Source organism: Oryza brachyantha, chromosome 6 (assembly GCF_000231095.2).
Source record: "Oryza brachyantha chromosome 6, ObraRS2, whole genome shotgun sequence".
NCBI lineage: Eukaryota > Viridiplantae > Streptophyta > Magnoliopsida > Poales > Poaceae > Oryza > Oryza brachyantha.
The window spans coordinates 3,848,823-3,868,533 of NC_023168.2; the positions used below are offsets into that span (position 1 = coordinate 3,848,823).

The 19,711-nt window shown below is 40.3% G+C and overlaps 2 protein-coding genes across 2 annotated transcripts; both read left to right on the forward strand.

The window, feature by feature from the left end:
• Positions 1–6,829: 6,829 nt before the first annotated feature.
• Positions 6,830–10,306, forward strand: LOC102711076 (protein trichome birefringence-like). Its single transcript, XM_015838896.2, has 5 exons — positions 6,830–8,668; positions 8,759–8,951; positions 9,050–9,243; positions 9,343–9,501; positions 9,575–10,306. The coding sequence occupies exons 1-5, from the start codon at positions 7,011–7,013 to the stop codon at positions 9,915–9,917; spliced, it is 2,547 nt and encodes an 848-aa protein (XP_015694382.1). The 5' UTR covers positions 6,830–7,010; the 3' UTR covers positions 9,918–10,306.
• Positions 10,307–17,150: 6,844 nt separating this feature from the next.
• LOC107304330 lies at positions 17,151–18,865 on the forward strand. Its single transcript, XM_015838002.2, has 3 exons — positions 17,151–17,407; positions 17,518–17,597; positions 18,086–18,865. Exons 1-3 carry the CDS (start codon positions 17,174–17,176, stop codon positions 18,570–18,572), a joined length of 801 nt encoding a protein of 266 aa, XP_015693488.1. The 5' UTR covers positions 17,151–17,173; the 3' UTR covers positions 18,573–18,865.
• Positions 18,866–19,711: the final 846 nt, after the last annotated feature.

Consider the following 19,711-nt stretch of genomic DNA (forward strand, 5'->3'; position numbering starts at 1 on the left):
CATCATGATTATGTCCTCTTTTTTTTCATCTGATGAATCATGGTTAACTTTGCAGATTTTCGAGATATAATAGCCAACTGTAATTTTGATTCGGTGTTTTCTCCCTGGAAAGTTATAAATTGGCAGAAAGTTGCATTAGTTGAGTAACTGCAAAACGTGAAGATATATCTGAAGAGTCAAGACGAAATCAAGATTCTGAGTCGTTATTTCAAGATAATTAAGATCGAGACACCTGAAAAGATCCAATTTTTGAAAAGCAACCACTCACCAAAACACTGCACGTACAGGGCCAAACAAACAGTCACGGATCGATCGAGTAGCGTTTATTCGTGATATAAGAGTACAGTCTCTGCATGGGTGCCGGCATCATATCCCGTCCAGGAAGACGTTGTCTAGCTAATTATTAATTAAGCGCTTATGATGAGCTGAGCCTTATATGTGGAGGGTGCAGCTACCTGCAGCATGCATGTGACTTGCAAAGAGTGTTATGAACGGTAGCTTATTATACATCATCCGTCCCAAAATAACTCGTTAAAGATAACTGCATTGGAACTACATAAAGTGGGACACAATTAATTTGATAAAGTGGAACACATTCTAGTTTTTTTCCGCTTTTAAATGGGTATGGGTGTCATATGTGAAAAATAAAATTATTTTGAGACGAAAATACTATTTTATTCTTCCACATATCAATTTTTATAATGTCTTTTCCCTCAATTACCATTTTTGTACTATTTTATTTTTCTAATTATTTATTTTATGACATGACTGTAGGGTTACGGCTAGGCTATGCTAGCACAAAATAATTTTTTCTAACACGTAGACCAGAAAATAATCCGAGTTTAGAGATCATACCACTCGATGTGTAGTGCAGCGGAAGTTGCATCGGAGTATAATGATCCGATGAAATAGGCGTCAATGTAGAGGATGCAGTTGAACTCGGTGACCCGATTGTCTTTCCTTCATGCAGCGCCTTCACCTTGCATGAACATGCCAATCAGTGCCGCAATACAGCGACATCTTTATCGGTATTCACGCATACATGAGTGAAAACGTTGGATATGAGTTTGCTAGTGCTTGCGTATGTGTGGCTAGGTTTGGCTCGTGGGGAGAGGAGCGCCTAGGGATTTCGTGTGTGTATCAACCCTGTCTCTAAATATATAGAGTTCTTAACTGGGTCTTTTGTACGTGTTAAAAACTTTCTCACATGAGTAATAGAGATCATATTGAACCTATAGTGTATCTACAAATTCATTTGTCACATGATATCAATTAAGCTCAAGATGAAATACGTGTTCTACTTTCAATAGTTTTTATTCTCTTGATCATCCGTCCTATAGTGCACCAATTTGTTTTACTCATTGGATAAATCTAACGACTCAAATCATCTGCATCAAATCAGACCATCCATGTTTCATCTACTATCTTTTCATTTATTGGCTCCCCAAATTGCGCGCACATTCCATCTATCTTCTCCACATTAAATCTAATACATTAAATCCAAATATTTGAACTATCAATATATTTTTTAAACTACTCCTACCATAAATATTTGCTAGGAATTAGATGATCACTTAATATTTAATTAAATATCTTTTCATGTAATATATTAAGACATGAAGAACTTTATTTTTAAACTCGAGAGTTACACAATTGTTTTATACTTTTGATATATACAATGTCAGCAAATTTTCATTTATTATAGGAAGACGGAAAGTTGTATGTGATATAACTCATGTTTGTATAAAGTAATTTATATTAAATTTAGTTTTATAGAGTTCAAATTTTATGTTAATATCAGATAATGTGAATAAATTATTTAATTAAAATTATCCTTGCAATATATGAATTTTTTATTGTAGTGAATATGAAATTAGTAATTACAGGTTCTGCAATTACTGTTCAAACTTAAAAACTCTTAATTTATTATAATATGGTCACACCTATAATTAATTATGCAAAGCTATAATATCAGCGTTAACTAGCGGTTTGCTACTATTTTATCAGAGTTTGTTTAAATAATCAAATTAACAAATGTTTGATAAACAAATAAATATGAATGTTTGGTTCATATTATTAAATTATAAATTAAACCGTAGCGTTAGCACGGGTATATTGCTAGTGGGTTAGATTACTCAACTTGTGATTGACTCCTTAATCATCCCCCATGCCAATGCACTTCTATAATTTATTACATCGACAAACCAGAGATATCACTCATATTTATTAAGGAAAAATATCTTCTTGATTATTCACATCTCACTATATGTTTTATAATAAACATGAAGACTACCTTTCAACTATCTAATTATAGAGCAATGTTTAACAGTCTCGAGTGAACCCCTATGCATATTGAAAACCATAATAATCTTAGGTCTAAGAATTGTACGCTAACACTAATAGAGATCAACTGATAACACATCATATATAGGCCGCATTCGGAAGGGCTCCTAAGTTAACTTATCTATCTCGTTTTCCGCGCGCACATTTTCCGAACCGCTAAACGGTGTATTTTTTGTAAAAAAAATTATATAAGAAAGTTGTTTTAAAAAATCATATTAATCTATTTTATATTTTTTTAATAATTAATAATTAATTAATCATGTACTAATTTTCGTGCCAGGGATAAGTTATCTTATACCCATCCCACCGAACACGGCCATAGTTATTGAGTGTGCACAATGGATCTATATAACAATTTGTTATCCACATATGTGCACGTTACTGATTTTGTATCTTTATACCATAATTCATAATTCATGAGATATGATCACTGACCAATATTTATGCTGTTCATATAATTATAGTTGTTCCATATAAGATACAAGCAATGATCCTTGAGAAAGCAATAATAATTTAACATAATAATATTATATATGGTGCGATATAATCATCTCTACGATTATCTCTTGTGCATATTACTAACCATGACTTGTACTTTGAAAACTCTCTTATTTCTTACTTAGAAGTGTACATGGTCTCTTAGAGCAGGTATAATAGCAGACTATAAGCCAACTAAACATATTTTAAGTAGATAAGAGATGAGAGAAGAGCAATGAGCTATAAATTTGTAGCCAGTTGCAGCACGGACACCAAGACACAATGTGTATATGACATGTAGGACATTGTATTATATGTTTTATACATAACTATGGTATGAATTGGCTTATAGATGAATTGGAGCTAGTAGTTAGCTATATTATTTAACTTGCTCTTATACTGTATGACTGTGGGAGTATTATATATGCCAATCCAAAAGAGGGGTAATAATACTAACCTTGATAATTGTGCTCCATTAGATCCTGCACCACTAGGAATAATAACACTAGTTAATTAGTGCCAAGTTAATTATGTGTGTGCCTCTTGGTTACATCCATGGGCCATTTTACCCCAGAACATCTGCAGGCAGCATGCCGTGCCCCAACATCGCATCTGACGTAGCTAAGGCGTCAATTTTGGTAGTGGCGAACATGCGAGTAGTAATCTGCCGAATTGCTCCCCCGAATTCAAAGTGTGGATTTTTCAGTGTGCAGCAATTATACAGTGGAGTCAACCGTGCACGCGCCCACTTAAATCTGAGTGAATTCGTACCTAATAGCGTCCTTTTTTCTTCGTTCCTAATTTAAGGTTTATGTATGCCCTGATATAAAAAGATAAGGTGGAAAATTTAAATAGTCAAATATACTCCAAATCATCTCCAAATTTAAAATTTAAAATTAAATTTTAATTTATAAACATAATCAGAAACGAAAATATAAAACCGCTTACTCCAAACTCCTCTTGGAGCACTGGCAGCACTAGTTCGAAAAAGAAATGCAGACGCTTTTTGGTACTAATAATATAATGTTTGGCTTTCTAATATTAAACCAGTCCGTACGCTTTTGGACCGGGATCTCCCAAAGTCCAGCTTCACCGACGCCGGCTTGCAAGAGAGGACCACATGCATGGACGTGGCTGGCAAAGCAACAACGTCGCGGACTCTCGCACTAGTGTACATCGAGACTCATGTTTTTGTCAAACGAGCAGTAGCCGAGACAGCGCGAAATCCACGGGAAACCCAAAACAACGTCTCGGTGCGAATTGCGTTGTCCAAGAAGCGTCCGCGTGCGTTTCACATGACATTGCGTGTAAGAAGAGATTAGAGCCTACGAAATGAAAACTTTATCATTTTAAATTCTTTTTCTCCTAATTTTCTATGACTAATACAGAGAGAAATTCTGTAAAACCGAGTAGGGCAAAAAGTTTTAGAAACTTATGTTTACGACTAGACACCCTAGTTTCTCTATTATTATTGGTGGCACACAATTTAATTATGGTTTAACCTATATTATCTTACAAAACCGAACAGTTTATTACTTTTAAAAAAGTAAATTTCCCTATGTCTTTTTTACCATTATGCTCTTTCATATTTCTAAGACGGTAAGACCGTCAAGTGAAATAATAATAAAAATAGATCTGAAATATCAAATACGATCTGAACATCGATCATGTGTGCTATTGCTTCTTTTGTTACTCGTGTCATGCATTTCTGCTGAACCCCGCCGCCGCCTGCGCAAAGCTATTCTAACAAATGAAGCTACCGATGGTTTCTTAACTATTTTAACAAGGAAGACGTCCTAATATGATGTTTCGCGCGACGCTAACCATATTTAATTCAGTTAAGCTACTAATTTGTAGCTAGCTATAAATATATTTTAAAGAAATAAAATAAAAGAGAAAATAATAGTAGGCTACTAATATACAGTCAACTGCAACATATACTCTAAGACACATTACGTTATGAGTTATGGCATGTGAGATCATATATTAAGAATTAACTATCGTATGAATTAATTATTAAATTGGCTATAAACGGTTTAGAGGCAATGCTATTGAGCTTGTTCTTATTATCACCAGCTATTATAGCTCGCTGCCTCGCGCCACGTGGACTCGAGTCCGACGCCCTGTGACAAATCCGCCGGTGTTGGGTCCCACGTGCCAGCCGCATGCACCCCCGCCCCGCGGAATTTCACGCGGGCGCACAGGCACCGCGAACACAAACACACGACACGACTACACGAGAGCAGAAGCAGCAGCACGTCGGCGCGGCGGCGAGACCGGCAAAAGATAGCGTGACGGGCGCGGGGCCGCGGGCGACTGGCCCCGCTTTCTCAGGGCGGCCGGTTTCGATCAATATTTGCCGCATTTTACCGGCGGTGGATCGATCGCCCGAGACCCGAGTCATGCTCATTTGAATTTGTTACTTCGTATTTTTATTTGAATAAATAATTATCTAAAAAATATCATCTATATTTATTTTATATTTGTCTGTACTAAAGCAGATTATTTATATTACGTACTTCGTATCCCACCCAATTATACCTGCTTTTATTTAAACCACCAATTTTCTTTCTGGCCTACACTATTCTAGAGTAATTTTGTATCCCATTTAGAGTGACAATAGAGAAAATCTAAATTCAAAATCTCTCTTCTCATATGAATGATGGCTAAAATAAAAAATAAAATGGAGGGACCGCTGGTACATGTTTCTTTTACCGTTCGTATTTTATCAATGAAGTATTATATTGATGAGCTATTGGGCATGATGTATATACTAACTGTGGTTAAGATTAAAGTCAATAGTCAATACCAAGGGCTCATCGTGGCTCCATGCATGTTAAAAGTATGCTAGCAACTCTAACAATCTCCGTAAATCTCACTACGTCACTCTTCGTTTAAAGTTTTTTTTTTTTTTGCATATTTCTGATTTGTGCCAACCATCTCTCCATACGCTACACTAATTTTATTGGGCAATTTTATCATTTTTATGAAGATAAGGTACCACTATTTTCTATATAAAATTTAGTACCTTTTTATATCTTAAATACTAAAAGATATTAAATTTTATATAGAAAATAATGTAAACTCCTGATACCTACTAAAGGATGAAAAAGATGGTTAATTTTATTAGGTCTTACTGTACGTTAACGAAGAGTTTAAAGGAGGAAGAGAGAGAGGTGGTGGAACCCACGTTTGGCAAGAATAGCCTTGAGGGTAGTTGAGGGAAGAGAGGTGGCATGACCCACATTTAGCAAGACCGAATGGTGTGATTCTAACCTGCCAAATCTAGCTGAGAAAAAGAGTTTGGCAAGTTGTATATTAAGATAACCTATTCGAAAAAGTCTCTTGGAGCACCATGAATATATAATACATCCGTGTTATATTAAGTTTATTTTTTGATTTCTGTGTCTAATGTTTGACCATTCGTCTTATTTGAAAATTTTGTAAAAAACTTTAAAGTTAAGATTAAAAATTAAAATTTTATTTTATAAGTATAAGCAAAAGCGGAAAGATAATAATGAATTTTTTCTTAACTTTACTAAATTTTAGCACGGAGAAGCTATATGATAAAAATGTTGGACTTGCTAAGATGGACCGCAATATGGCGTAACTCATGTTTATAAGCTTAGGATAATTTTAACTCTACTATAAAACTTTGAATACCATATTTAAACTTGACCTGTTACAATAAAAGTATCCTATTGTTTAAAATACCGAAGTCAGGAAATGAGGTCTATTTGATTAAGGTTAAGCCATATAACAAATATAGCACCAACTACTACTCTAACCTCTTGTTCTTGTTATTTATGTGCTATGGTCTCTTGTTTTATTCCATAAACGAAGTCTAAAATAGAAGTTTCTGCTTTGACCATTCTTGACCAAGTTGACCAAAAAGATTCAGATGCAAGTTACTGAGACCCCATGCAAAAATCTAAACAAAATTAGCGGCTGATTAGTGTGCTCCCCCTCTTAAATAAAACACCCATAAAACTCTAAAGCCACACACGCCTACCTACACACCACCTCCACTTCTCCTCCTCAATTCACTACTAGTGCTGCCCATCTACACCTCCACCGCCACCGCCGGAGTGCCTCGCCGTCGCCGTCGCCGGCCGCCTCCACCACTTCCCCGACCGTACATCCGCCGCCAGGCCGTGAGGCGCTATCCGTGGCCTGCCTCTCGCGGTGGGATGAAGGGCCTGTGGAAGCAGAGCGGCCTGGCGGGCATGGACGTAGGCGGCCTCGGCACGGCGGCAGCGGGGCGGTCCTCCCGGCGGCGCGCGAGGCTCGTGGTGTACGGGATCGCCGTCGCCTTCGCGGCATTCACCGCGTACGTGGCCTTCTCCTCCTCCTCCCCCTCCTCGCCGCCCGCCGGGGAGGGGGCGGCGGGAGGGGCCTCGTGGTTCGGCGGCGTGTACGCGTCCACGGCGCCGTACCGCGCGCAGGTCTCCGGGTTCTTCTCGTCCATCTTCCCCACCAAGTCCTCCACCCCCTCGCCGGAAGAGCCGCCGCGCCGCGACGGCGGATCGAGCGGGGGAGGCGGCCATGGGATCGGTGAACACGCACAGGTGGGGAGCGGGGCAGTGGACAGTAACGCTTCTCCAGCTGCGTCTGCTAAGCAGTCGGGAAGTGGAGGTGATGCGCCAAGCAACAATGCCAGTGGCGGAAGTGCACCTCCGCCTGCCAATTTGGCAGGAACTGGCCCTCCACCTGCAAAGGCAAGCGGCAGTGACGGAAGCGGCGCTCCGGCGAATAATTCCGCAAGCGCCGGCACGCTGGCGAGTAGTGCGGTGGATCGGAGTAGCCCGGCCGGAGATGGGAGTGGATCCCCATCCACAACCAGTAGTTCTACCGGAAAATCATCCTCAGCGAAGACCAGCGAGGAGAGTGTACATAAGTCCAATAAGCAATCAGGAGGTGGAAGTGAAGCCCGGAGCAATGGTGATGCCGTTTCTGATCAGAAGGGCAGCACAGCGCAGGCCGGTAGCAAACCAGCGGCTGGAGCTCCCAGTGGTAATTCTACTGGAACTGGCAGTTCAGCAAAGGGTGATTCTAACAGTAGATCTAATAGCAGTGCAAGAAGTGGAAGCGGTGCAAGTAGTGTTTCTTCTTCTGTAAATAGCACAGCAGCAAAGGCAGATGAGAAACACGCAGTCGTTGCCACGAGTACTGATTCTGCCGGAAGTGTCTTGGATACGAAGGCTGATTTGAATAACAGATCGGATGCTCAGCCAGCGAGTGGGAGTGGAGGTGCCAACCATGCATCAGATGCAACTGCTAGTCCGGCGAAAGGAAGTGCTAAAGATAGCAGAGCTGGTACAAATAAAGCGAGTGGGAATGTGGCTTCAACCAGTAATCCGACTGCTAGTCCTGCAATGGTAGAAAAGAAAGAGGGTGGATCCCCAAACAAGAAGCAGGCACCTGTAGCATCAACAAATTCGAAGAATCAGAACCAGACTAGTGATGGAGTTGCTTCTGGTGTAAGTGGTGGTACAACAAGTAAGCAGAAGGAAACAACTTCACAGGGTAGTGTTAGTTCATCAAAGGATCATCCTGCCCAAGCAATCAACTCAAAATCTGGGAACTACAGTGAAGTGCTGGTGAAGGGGAATGGATCATCGACAAATCAGGTTTCGACAAAACAGCCTGACAAAAAGGTTGACTGGATCAAGGAGATGTCCAGCTGTGATCTGTTCCACGGGAATTGGGTTCAGGATGACTCGTACCCTCTATACCCTGAGGGATCATGTCCTCACATTGATGAGCCCTTCGACTGCTACCTCAATAGCCGGCAAGATCGAGCTTACCAGAAGCTTCGGTGGAAACCTAGTGGATGTAGCATCCCGAGGTGAGGAAAAACTACTAGAACAGGCAATCAATTTTAGTGAATTATTTCTATTAATGCATAGCATGCCTAATTATATTCTTGTTATCTTAGACTGAATCCAACTGATATGTTGGAGAGGTTGAGGGGAAAAAGACTGGTTTTTGTTGGTGATTCACTAAATAGGAACATGTGGGAATCCCTGGTCTGCATCTTAAGGAATTCTGTTAAGGACAAGAGGAAGGTTTTTGAGGCATCTGGTAGGCATGAGTTTAAGACTGAGGGCTCATACTCCTTTCTGTTCACGGTATGTATTTTCCAGTTTTGATTGGTTCTGTTTAACTATACACTATGCTTCATTTCAGAAATTGGTAGTGTTGCTTAGTGCAATTTCTTGTCATTTAGGACTATAACTGCAGCGTGGAGTTCTTCCGCTCCCCTTTCCTAGTTCAAGAATGGGAGATGAAAGTAAGCAATGGAAAGAAAAAAGAAACTCTTAGGCTTGATATAGTCGAGCAATCATCACCAAAGTATAAGGATGCGGACTTCCTAATTTTCAATACTGGGCACTGGTGGACACACGAGAAAACCTCTCTAGGGTAACTTATCTTGATATCTTCTCTGCTATCTGGGTTGGACAATCACCTCTATTATACCCTTGTTGTTGAACATGAAAGATATGTTTCTATGTGGTACAGGAAGGATTACTATCAGGAAGGTAATCACGTATATAGTGAGCTCAATGTTGTGGATGCCTTTCACAAAGCTCTTGTCACCTGGTCCAGGTGGATTGATGCCAATGTAAATCCCAAGAAAACTACAGTGTTGTTCAGAGGCTATTCAGCATCTCATTTCAGGTATGTATTGCCTTCTTGTTTTGCGGATTACCAAATGCTAATTTGACAGATCTTTGTTCTCTAAACTATGCAGTGGTGGGCAATGGAATTCAGGTGGTAGTTGTGACAAAGAGACAGAACCAATAAGAAATGAACAGTACCTGTCAACCTACCCACCAAAGATGAGTATTTTAGAAGACGTGATTCACAAGATGAAAACTCCGGTTGTTTACTTGAACATAACAAGAATGACTGACTATAGAAAGGATGCACACCCGTCAATCTATCGCAAACGGAATCTGACTGAAGAGGAGAGAAGATCACCAGAGAGATACCAGGACTGCAGCCACTGGTGCCTTCCTGGAGTACCGGATTCCTGGAATGAGCTGCTTTATGCTGAACTTTTGATCAAACAGCATCAAATGCGCCAACAATAAAGGCAAGTATGGGCTTTCTGGATGGGGGGTGCTTGTATATGAACTGTTCTCCATGATAATAATCAACACGATCATCAAAGTAAGGTCGATAGTGACCTAGGCTATTTTGAAATCCCTATAGATAGTAAAGTTGCCAGTTGGTGAGATCTACCAATACGCACACAAATTCTTGGATTAGGGGCTTCTAGGACTTCATATTGTAAAGTTCATGTGTAGTGCTAATGAGTAATAAACAATAGTATAGATACGGCAATATAAAAAATCTTCCCTTTTTGGCAGTTTCTTTTGTATTTATGGATATACAATATACTCTCGTCTGTGAAGTTATCATGAACCTCATGCTGCATGAGTGCGTGACAATGAATTGCCTTAACAGAACTTTTAGAAAATGGGAACTGCCTTAACAGATGAGGTGCCACACCGGCGGTTGATAACATTGTGGATGGTTTCTCAATCGTATGGTAAACTGCATGAGTTGGACAATATCTGTTTGATGCATTTCTATTTTCGAAGGTTAATGTGGAGGTGTGGTGATTGTAGTAGAAACATGGTAATGTGTTCATGTCCTAGTATTGACATCTTATATGGCATTTTATTTTGTCAAATCTGAAAAATGGAGTGACCTCATATACCAGCATTTTGTCCATGTGATGCATTTGAGTAGTATCTCATAACCTGGGCGATATGTATCCTGCATTGGCGGCCTGGTGGGTCATCTGTCAACCCATCTGCTGGTGCTGAAGACAATTGGATCCTTAGCAATTTCTTGAGTTTGCCGACATTTTCCTACAGTTAAGCTGTCTATGTGGGATCCAAGGGATAAGGTCCAGCTTGCAGCTTTTGAGGATTCAAGCTTGTAAAAAGTTCTTGCAACTGTTTGTTAGTCGTACTCATTCTCTCCATTCCATATTATAAAACTTTCTGATATTGTCTAAATTTATTTGTATACTAATAGATTCAGATACATATATAAAATATATACATTAATATATAGATAAATCTAGTTGGACTGAGAAATTTTTATAATATGGAACAGAAGGAAGGAGTAGCAAATATACTGGTGACTTTCTCATTTCCCCTCGTAGCATTCTGGAAGTATTGTATGCAGCAGCAGGCTTTTGTTGGGGGCAAATTTGAGCACCTCTGTCAGGTCTACTTCTGCATTTCTGCGTGCCTGGTGTGTGCTAATTGAAGCAGCTACTCTCTACGCGATAAGAGTGCATCTTGCGAATTCGAGTAGAGGGAATATAGGCTATGCTGTTGCTTCTGTTTGCGGCGGAAAAGACAGTGATGTTTCATCAACCACCCAACATGTCCTCAAGTAACCCGTCAGCTTGTGCAACCGCAGATAGAATGGAGAGAGCAAACATTTCTGGGCTGGAGAGTCCACGAGAGAGTAAGGAACTAAGCAAGGCCCATCGAAAATTTGAAAGCCTTCTTCTTAGTCCTATAAGGCTCTTATCAATGTTTTTTTTTTAAAAAAAATTCTTACACTCTTCAATATTTATTTTTTTTAAAAAAACCTCCCAAAATTTATTTTTGAAAATATGCACCATCTTACCTTGACGATGGGATTAGCCTGGCAAAAAAAAAAAAAAAACACTTGCTACGTCATGCAGCATGGCATCATCAAATAGTGCAGATTTTGTAAATAAATTTTGGGATGGTTTGTTTTTATAATTAAATATAAAAATGTTCATTTAATAAAAACTCCTGATGAATGCCCATTTTGTTTTACCATTTTATAAGTATAGCCCTTTTCGGTAGCATTATATGGAAGACGCATACGCACTAAGACACTGTTTGGTTCATGTTTAGTCCCTACTTATTAGTTCCTTTTAGTCTCTAAAATCTCAAACAAGAGGTACTAAAAAGTCTCTATTTGAGGTGCTAAAATAAGTCCCTAATTGAGGTGCTTATTTGGGACCAAAGGGACTAAACAGCCGCCGTGGGGACCACCAGACGAACAGACCATCAGCCTCATCTCGCATCCGCCCGCGTAGCCTAGCTGAGCACCCATTCGCTGCCACCGCCGCTGTCACTGCCGCTGCCACGTGCCATGCCTCCGGCCGCTGTTGCACATCGCCATCGCCCACGGTAGATCGGTCACCAACGACCGCCGCCACCACCAGCTGACCGCGCTGCCCCGACTGTCGGCGCGTCCACACTGTCTCCGGCCACCACCCTGCCTCCATCCGTCGCCCCAATTGCTGCAAGAAGTCACCGGCGCCTCCACACTATCTCCAGCCACCCCGATTGCCGCAAGAAGCTGCCGGTGCCTCCAGGCGGCCGGCGGCCTCCACACGTCTCCAGTCGCCTCCGACCGCTGCCCCGACCACCGCAAGAAGCCGTCCGCACCTCCACGCGGCCGACTGACTCCACACCGCTTCTGACCCTAAGCAAATCCTCCAACCGCCGCCCCAACCGCCACAAGAAGCCACCAAGGTCGCCATGGCCGGAAGAGAGGACGACGTGCTGAATTTGTTCGGCTATTCACAGGACTCGTCCGTCAATGGTGGGTTTGCTTTAACTACTCATTAGTTACCCTTTAGTCTCTTGAACCAAACAGCACAAACTAAAGTATTGACTAAACTTTAGTCACCAAACAGGGTCTAATACACGACACTCTACACCACGTACACACCACAAGTAACGCTCTTAGGGCATGTTATACAGCAAAGGCAGGTTTAAGCTCTTAAATAGTCCATACCAGCAAAGAGACAATACTCATACAAAGGGTTATATTTTGAGCTGACTCTCTATTAATACATACCAATTAAGTCTTTGCATGTGTTTAGTAAGTCTTTTCTGGATTTTGTGCATCGAATCAAAAGTTAGTCTATTGGTAGAGGCAGCAACATACAAAGCATGTTGTTTCGCCAGTCTCATCGCTAAGAGTCGTTGATAGACCGATGCCATACAAAACAACGATATTTCTCTCTCATCTTTTCTCTCTCATCCACATCATCGATTTTGCTGCGTTGGCACATACTAGAGACGGTAAACATAGACCTTTGTGCGTGCTCTTAACATATGCTTAAAAAAATATGAAGGACACTGGTTAATCCTAATTTTAAGGAACTTCCATTAAAAGCGCATTCATACGCTAATTATAGTCACCAAGGGGGTTATCATTTAGCTTTTTTAGCGAAAAACCAAACAATATATTTACCAATAGAAAACAATTTATGAATATCACTTTTATACCCGTGTTCTTAACTATATAAAAGAAGACCGGAAAATAAACTACGATAAAAAACTCTAAAATCAACTCTAAATTTAAGGTTAAAAAATTTAAAATTTAACTTATATACATAAACAAAAGTAAAATAACGAGGCCGTAAGATTTTAACTGCACCTGAATCTCTAAGAAATTAATGATAACCAATTCAGTCCCAAGGGTGCAAGTTACAAGTCCCTAAAAGAACTTTAAACTTGGCAAATGTGTAGTCATTCCTATTACACGTGGAACGAATAAGTAGCCTCGTATTTTGACTTATGCTTATGCTAATAGAATTTTCAAACTTAAATTTAGAGTTTTTTAGTCAAATTTTATTTTTAACCTATTAGTTTTAGATCACCAGGAATATGTATATAAAAGTTTTATTCACAAATTATTTTTTATTCATAACTATGTCTTTTCTCTTTTTTTTTAAAAAAAAGAAAACAAAATATGACCTCCTGGTGTCCTAGCTTTGTGGCTAAGTGAAAAATTACTCATACCCGTCAAAACTGTGAGAACATTTGGCACGAAACAAAATGCGCTTACTAACATCACATCTCAATAATCAAGCATGCCCCCTTCCCTCAAAAGAAAAGCTCCCACGTGCACCTTGTTGGACACCACATTCAAAGATCTCCTAAACTGAAAAAACAACCTGATTAAAATGTCCAGGCTAATTAACCCAGCATTAGCTCATTAAGGAGATGACACTAGTTATGGAAACGCCCATCACCTGTATGCGTTGCATTGCATGGACTGCCACTCTGCAGCAAGCGGAGAGATTGGCTTCTTTGAGGCCCCCATGCTGGCCAAAAGCTGGATGCATAGGCCACACATGTCCCTGACCCTGACATAACCCAAGTTTGCTTTACGTCCCTGTTTGCTCCCAGCCTGCCACTGCTAAATCTGACTAATCACCGCTCACTGCCCCCACTTTGATCTGACTGTTCGTTTCCATGCATGATCCACACATCCCATACATGGGTTGTTTAGTTTGCAAAATTTTTTTACAAAAACATCACATCAAAGCTTTAAACACACATTTAAAGTATTAAATTTAGTCTAATTATAAAATAAATTTTAGATTCCACTCGTAAACTGCGAGACAAATCTTTTGAGTCTAATTAATCCATTATTAGCACATGTTGGTTACTGTAGCACTTATGGCTAATCATGTCCTACTTAGACTCAAAAGATTCGTCTCACTGTTTCCTCTATAATTGTATAATTAGTTTTAATGTTTATATATATTTAATGCTTTATTTAGATGTCCAAAGATTTGATGTGATGTTTTTGAGAAAAATTTTTGGAAACTAAACAGACAAAAGGAGATGAAGAAGACACCCTTCACATCGTGTTAATGGGGAAAAAGGGTCATTAGCATAAACCCCACTTGCGTTTTCTACACAGTAGGAGACCACTTGGTGCAGCTAAGGAGCCGGAGCGGAACTAGAAATTTTTTTAAGAGTAGGGCTAAGTTAACGTAGTCTTAATTATTTTTAAAATTTATAGAATGGTTTCATATAATTTTCAGAAGATTATGGATCTAGGCCTAGGACTCAAGTTATAACCCCGCACTAGGCTAGGTACCGTCCCTGGTGTGGCACTGTCTTAGATTTCACGTTAGCGCTATAGAAACTAAACTAGTTTATGTCAAAATCTTATTAAGTTCATATATCATTCGTGCATTTTAAAATCGGGCCACGCACAGAACATATAGCAATCTCCTAACATTTGTTTTTTTAATAACAAAAATTGTTTACGTTTCTAGCATTTGTCATAAGGCACAACCAATAGATTTGTTGGAAAAATAGAAAAAAAAGCCCCCTGATATTGACTAGCATTAACAATCTCCTAACGTACGAAGGTTTAACCATTCAGTCCAATCACAGTCAAATCATAATAGTTTCTGCATTAGCATCAAACCAATTACATTAGGATTTTTTTACAGTGCTCCATGATTGTTTAGACCTTTCATTTTGTGTTAACCCAATGGTTAGGTTCTCTTACCTCATTTTTTATATAAGTTTCTCCTACCTCGTTGGAGGTAAGAGATAAAAAAAAGGAAAGAGAAAAATCCTTCAAAATGATATAAAACGTTCTTAATTATCATAATTAAATTCGAATTACAAAACATAGCAAGGTACTTAGTTTTATATTTTTCAACTTTGTACGTGTTTAACCAGAATGATAATTTTAAATTCTATTATCAAATCCACATGATTCAAATTTGGTGTTTATATTTCAAATGATAAAGCACTTACATGCTTATGAAAATTTTCAAGTACTTCATAATTTAAACAATATTTAATTTCAGTGCAGTAGTTATACTAATTTGGATTCTAAAATTGTGCTCCATTTGATTTGTAAAATATAAGTTTGTTTCTATAAATAAATTTCATACTCTTACCATGATTTATTATGAAACTTTCAGTTACCAAGCAAATCTAAATAGCCACTTCACAATATTTGAAATAATAATCAGAAGGTCCATTTGAACTGTTTGGATGCTTGGAATTTAATTGGACATGAGGATAACTTTGGAAAAAGTGTTTATAGTCATTAATGCTTTCCTTTATCTAGTTTCACTAATTAGTTAAGTGCTGAAAATATATTTGTCATCAAGCAAAACAAATAAAAAATGAACGGCCATGATTTATTGTCACCGTAGGTAAGAGATAGCAAACATAATTCATTATACTAAGATTGTGGCGGTATGCAGGAACGGATCCAATGAGCCTCCTACCTATTAGATCCTCCATATAAAATATGAGAGAGGGGAGGGGCCGGGAAGAAGAAGGGAGGGGCCGGGAAGAAGAGGGGAGAAATACGAGGGGGCTCGACCTTCAAATTCAAATTCTAGATCCACCACTATCGGTATGTTTCATAGATTTTATGGATGGGTCTGAAAAGAATCGAACTCTCGCATGCGAAAATCCCATAAAATCCTTACCAAAAAAAAAACCGTATACCAACATTTGATGGCATGTCCTCTTCATTGGATACATAGGCTGCTAATTGACCAACCAACATGGACACTGTGCCAGATTGAAATGAGGCATTCATGCATGCATTCTTTTCTCCCTAGCTAGCGATCGCACATGCCGTTATGCATGCGAATACAAACCGGCGCCATCCATCACGGGGGACGCCGGCGAGGATCGGGGGGCGATCGATCTGAGCCGTCCGTTTCCTCGATCGGACGGCCGGGGACGGCCTGCAAAGAACACCGCCGGAGGCATGTGATTGTGCATGCCAAGCCAAAGCCAGACAGACAGGCACCAGACAATGCTGAAAACTGCACCATCTACTGCTATTCTACTCCCTCCGTGGAATATGTCGTAGAAATGTACTCCCTCCGATTTTTTCTTCACATCGTTGATTTGGTGATATACGTTTGACCATTCGTCTTATTTAAAAAAATTATATAATTATTGACTATTTTATTATGATTTGATTTATTAATAAAATAACTTTAAGTATGATTTATAATTTTGTATATTTGGACAAATTTTTTGAATAAGACGAAATGTCAAACCTAAATAAAAAAAATCAACGATATAAAAAAAACCCGGAGGGAGCAGAAGAGTTCATGGGTATTAAAGAAGTTGATGAATTTTAATGCTGATGATTGGGATGGACAGATAAGAGAGCATGTTAGAAATTTTCGTGGAAGGGGTCTGTGATGGGTTAAAAAGAGAGACAATTTGGACAAATTTTAAATACTAAAAGTTATTGCTATATTTATTTTAAAAAGTAAATACTTTTATACATATTTTTGAAAAAATATTTATATTTTTAAACGGAGAAAATATACTTTTGAATGGAAGGAGTATTTACCAGTTCCCCCCATAAATAAATGCAGGCATGATGAGCCATAAAAACCACGCCATGAACCCAAAACCAAAAGCTCCCCCTCCTTTCATTTGCACCCTCCCCAAATCTCCTCCTCCTCCTCCATTGCTCTCTCTCTCTCTCTCTCTCTCTCTCTCTCTCTCTCTCTCTCTAACCTCTCTGTCTTTCTCTCTCCTCCATGCGGATCAGGAGGAGACCACAGTCGTCTTCTCTCTCGTTGTTGCAAAGCTCAGATCCATCCACATCCACCGCACCCCAGACGCCGCAGAATGCAGCCGCGAGAAGCCGGGAGTGGATGCGGGGAGGGAAGGAGGAGGAGGACGGCGCTGCTGCAGGGAGGAGGCCGCTGCATCATGCGACTGTGGATCTTGGCAAGAAATCCGGGGTGGCCAGGCGCCTGGCATTGCAGCAGGTAACGCATTTGCAGATTTTTTGTTCGCTCCTGCTTGTTCTTGTTCTTCTTGCACTCTTCGATCAGATGGCTAGATCTACTAGTTAATCTTTGGCTTCAAACTCTCCCAGGACAATGGAGTGGGTTGCAGCAACAGCAAGAGACCGGGTGCAGGTGCAGAGCAAGGAGCTAAAGATGGTACTCACAGGAGGTATGGAACACTGAAGAACTGCAAAAGATTGCAAATTGAACAACTCTGTAAAATTTGACTGAAACAATAACTACTACAATAGATTATAGATGCACATGTATTATTTGTTTTGTTTTGTTTTTTCCTTTGGCTCCACTATTTCATAGTATGCGATTATAAATTGTTTCAGTAGTACACTCTCCCTGTCAGACAGAAGGGCCTGTAGGCATGGCAATGTCCATCCATGCAATGCAATGATGCATCCATGGCCGCTTCTTGTTGGAGTCGATTTGTTTGGCCTGTTTCTGATCAATCAGGCTCGCAATCACAGCCTGTTTGGTTGTATATATCCTTGCGTGATCTAGCTTGGCACCTAGCGATGAGTTGGGCACAAGAAAGTCAGTCCGGTGGCAATGCAGTACTCCAGTTGTATTTGATCACATTAATTTTGATCGGTTTTGGTCATGGTTTGTTCGTTTGTGCGAGTGAATGCGTTTTGCACTTTGCAGTTTGGTGAACGGGCACCGTTGCGGTCTCGATGAGAAGGAGAGCTCGCCATGCACCGGCGGCGAGGTGAGCAAGCAGCCCGAGCCGGCGACCGAGGTGGCGGCAGGAGAGCCGCCGGTGAGCAATGGCGCCGCGGCGCCTGTTGCACCGGCCGTGACCGTGGCTGCAAAGGAGGGGAAGAGCGTCGGCAACGGCAATGGCGGGGTGGCCAAGAAACGGCGCGGCGGCCCGGCGGTGCTGATGGAGGGGTCCCGGTGCAGCCGCGTGAACGGGCGCGGGTGGCGGTGCAGCCAGCCGACGCTCGTCGGCTACGCGCTCTGCGAGCACCACCTCGGCAAGGGCCGGATGCGGAGCGTCACCGGCGCCGCCGCCGCCGGCGGACGCGGTGGCGCCAGCCAGCTCGGCCGCACCGAGCACACTAGGCTGCCTACTACCACTCCGACTCCAAGGATCCCCGCCACGGCGCCGCCGACGAGCCGGGCCCCCTGAGTAGAACGACGCAGAATTCTTGAGGTACATTTTGGTCGGCGACGTGGATTCTTGCCGTATTTTGCCGTGACCATTAATGTCGGCGGTGGCATGACCGCGCGCCATGAGCATGAGCAGTAGGATGTGGTTGTTAATCCGTGCTCGAAATTTTTCACCGTGATTTCGGAGTAAATAGTGGCATCAGCTCACGCAAAAGAGAAGATTGATTGCAACTTGCACCTGAGAGCATATTACCCACACACGCACAGCCTGCATAATTGTTGCCTGGCTGGTGCAACTCTGGAGACGGTAAACAGTAGGGTCCGCCTCCTACCAGATGTTTGAAAATTTTAATTTTATCGATCAAATCTGATTACTTTTATTAGATGATAATTTAAAAGCATGCATAAAATCAAAAATTTCATACACTCTTTTTTTAACCTTCACATGCATTGCACATGTATTGCGCATGTGTTTGATAAAAAAAATATTAAAGATTTGATCAATAGCAAAAGTGTAAACGGTCCGATCCTGTCCGTAAAAGCAGCCATGGAACGGAAAGCACTCCCAGCTTTTAGCAATGCTCACCAGTAGGTGGGCCTGACGTGTTAATTTAGAAGAATTTAGGTTCGTTTTTAGCATATCTAGCTCATCATGCATTGAGCGAGTTCACATAGAACAGTAACCTTTGAATCCCTCTCGTACTTGTATCACAATATCCGTATGTCATATACGTTGATTAACAAACTAATCAGTGCAGTTAACCTAATATTATATCCGTTTCAAAATGTTAAGTGGTTATATGTTATTTAGTATAGACTAAGATGATATCAAAATCAAAAGATTTCATTTTAGTCACTTTAAAGATTAATTTTTAATTTTTAAATTAATTAGATTAGCTTACTACGTGTATATGATGGGCTCCGAATATCATAGGAATTAGTACAGAAATACTTATATTATGTTACAAAATTTAAATAATAGAAATACTTATATTTTTGGAATAGATGAATTATTTAACTAGCTAATTTTGGATGTGAGTTATCGTTATATTTATCCAATCAATTTTATATGCACATGTAAATAAAAAAACATATGTTTTTGCACATAACAATAGCTATATTTGATAAACAGTAATCGACATGCTAATCATAGAATCA

Excerpts from the sequence above, each read along its gene's own strand:
- LOC102711076 (XM_015838896.2), top strand. The coding sequence starts at position 7,011 with ATGAAGGGCCTGTGGAAGCAGAGCGGCCTGGCGGGCATGGACGTAGGC. Across the intron at positions 8,669-8,758 it reads AGTGGATGTAGCATCCCGAG|ACTGAATCCAACTGATATGT; the intron begins GTGAGGAAAAAC and ends TTGTTATCTTAG. Across the intron at positions 9,244-9,342 it reads CACGAGAAAACCTCTCTAGG|GAAGGATTACTATCAGGAAG; the intron begins GTAACTTATCTT and ends TATGTGGTACAG.
- LOC107304330 (XM_015838002.2), top strand. The coding sequence starts at position 17,174 with ATGCGGATCAGGAGGAGACCACAGTCGTCTTCTCTCTCGTTGTTGCAA. Across the intron at positions 17,408-17,517 it reads GGCGCCTGGCATTGCAGCAG|GACAATGGAGTGGGTTGCAG; the intron begins GTAACGCATTTG and ends AAACTCTCCCAG. Across the intron at positions 17,598-18,085 it reads AAAGATGGTACTCACAGGAG|TTTGGTGAACGGGCACCGTT; the intron begins GTATGGAACACT and ends TGCACTTTGCAG.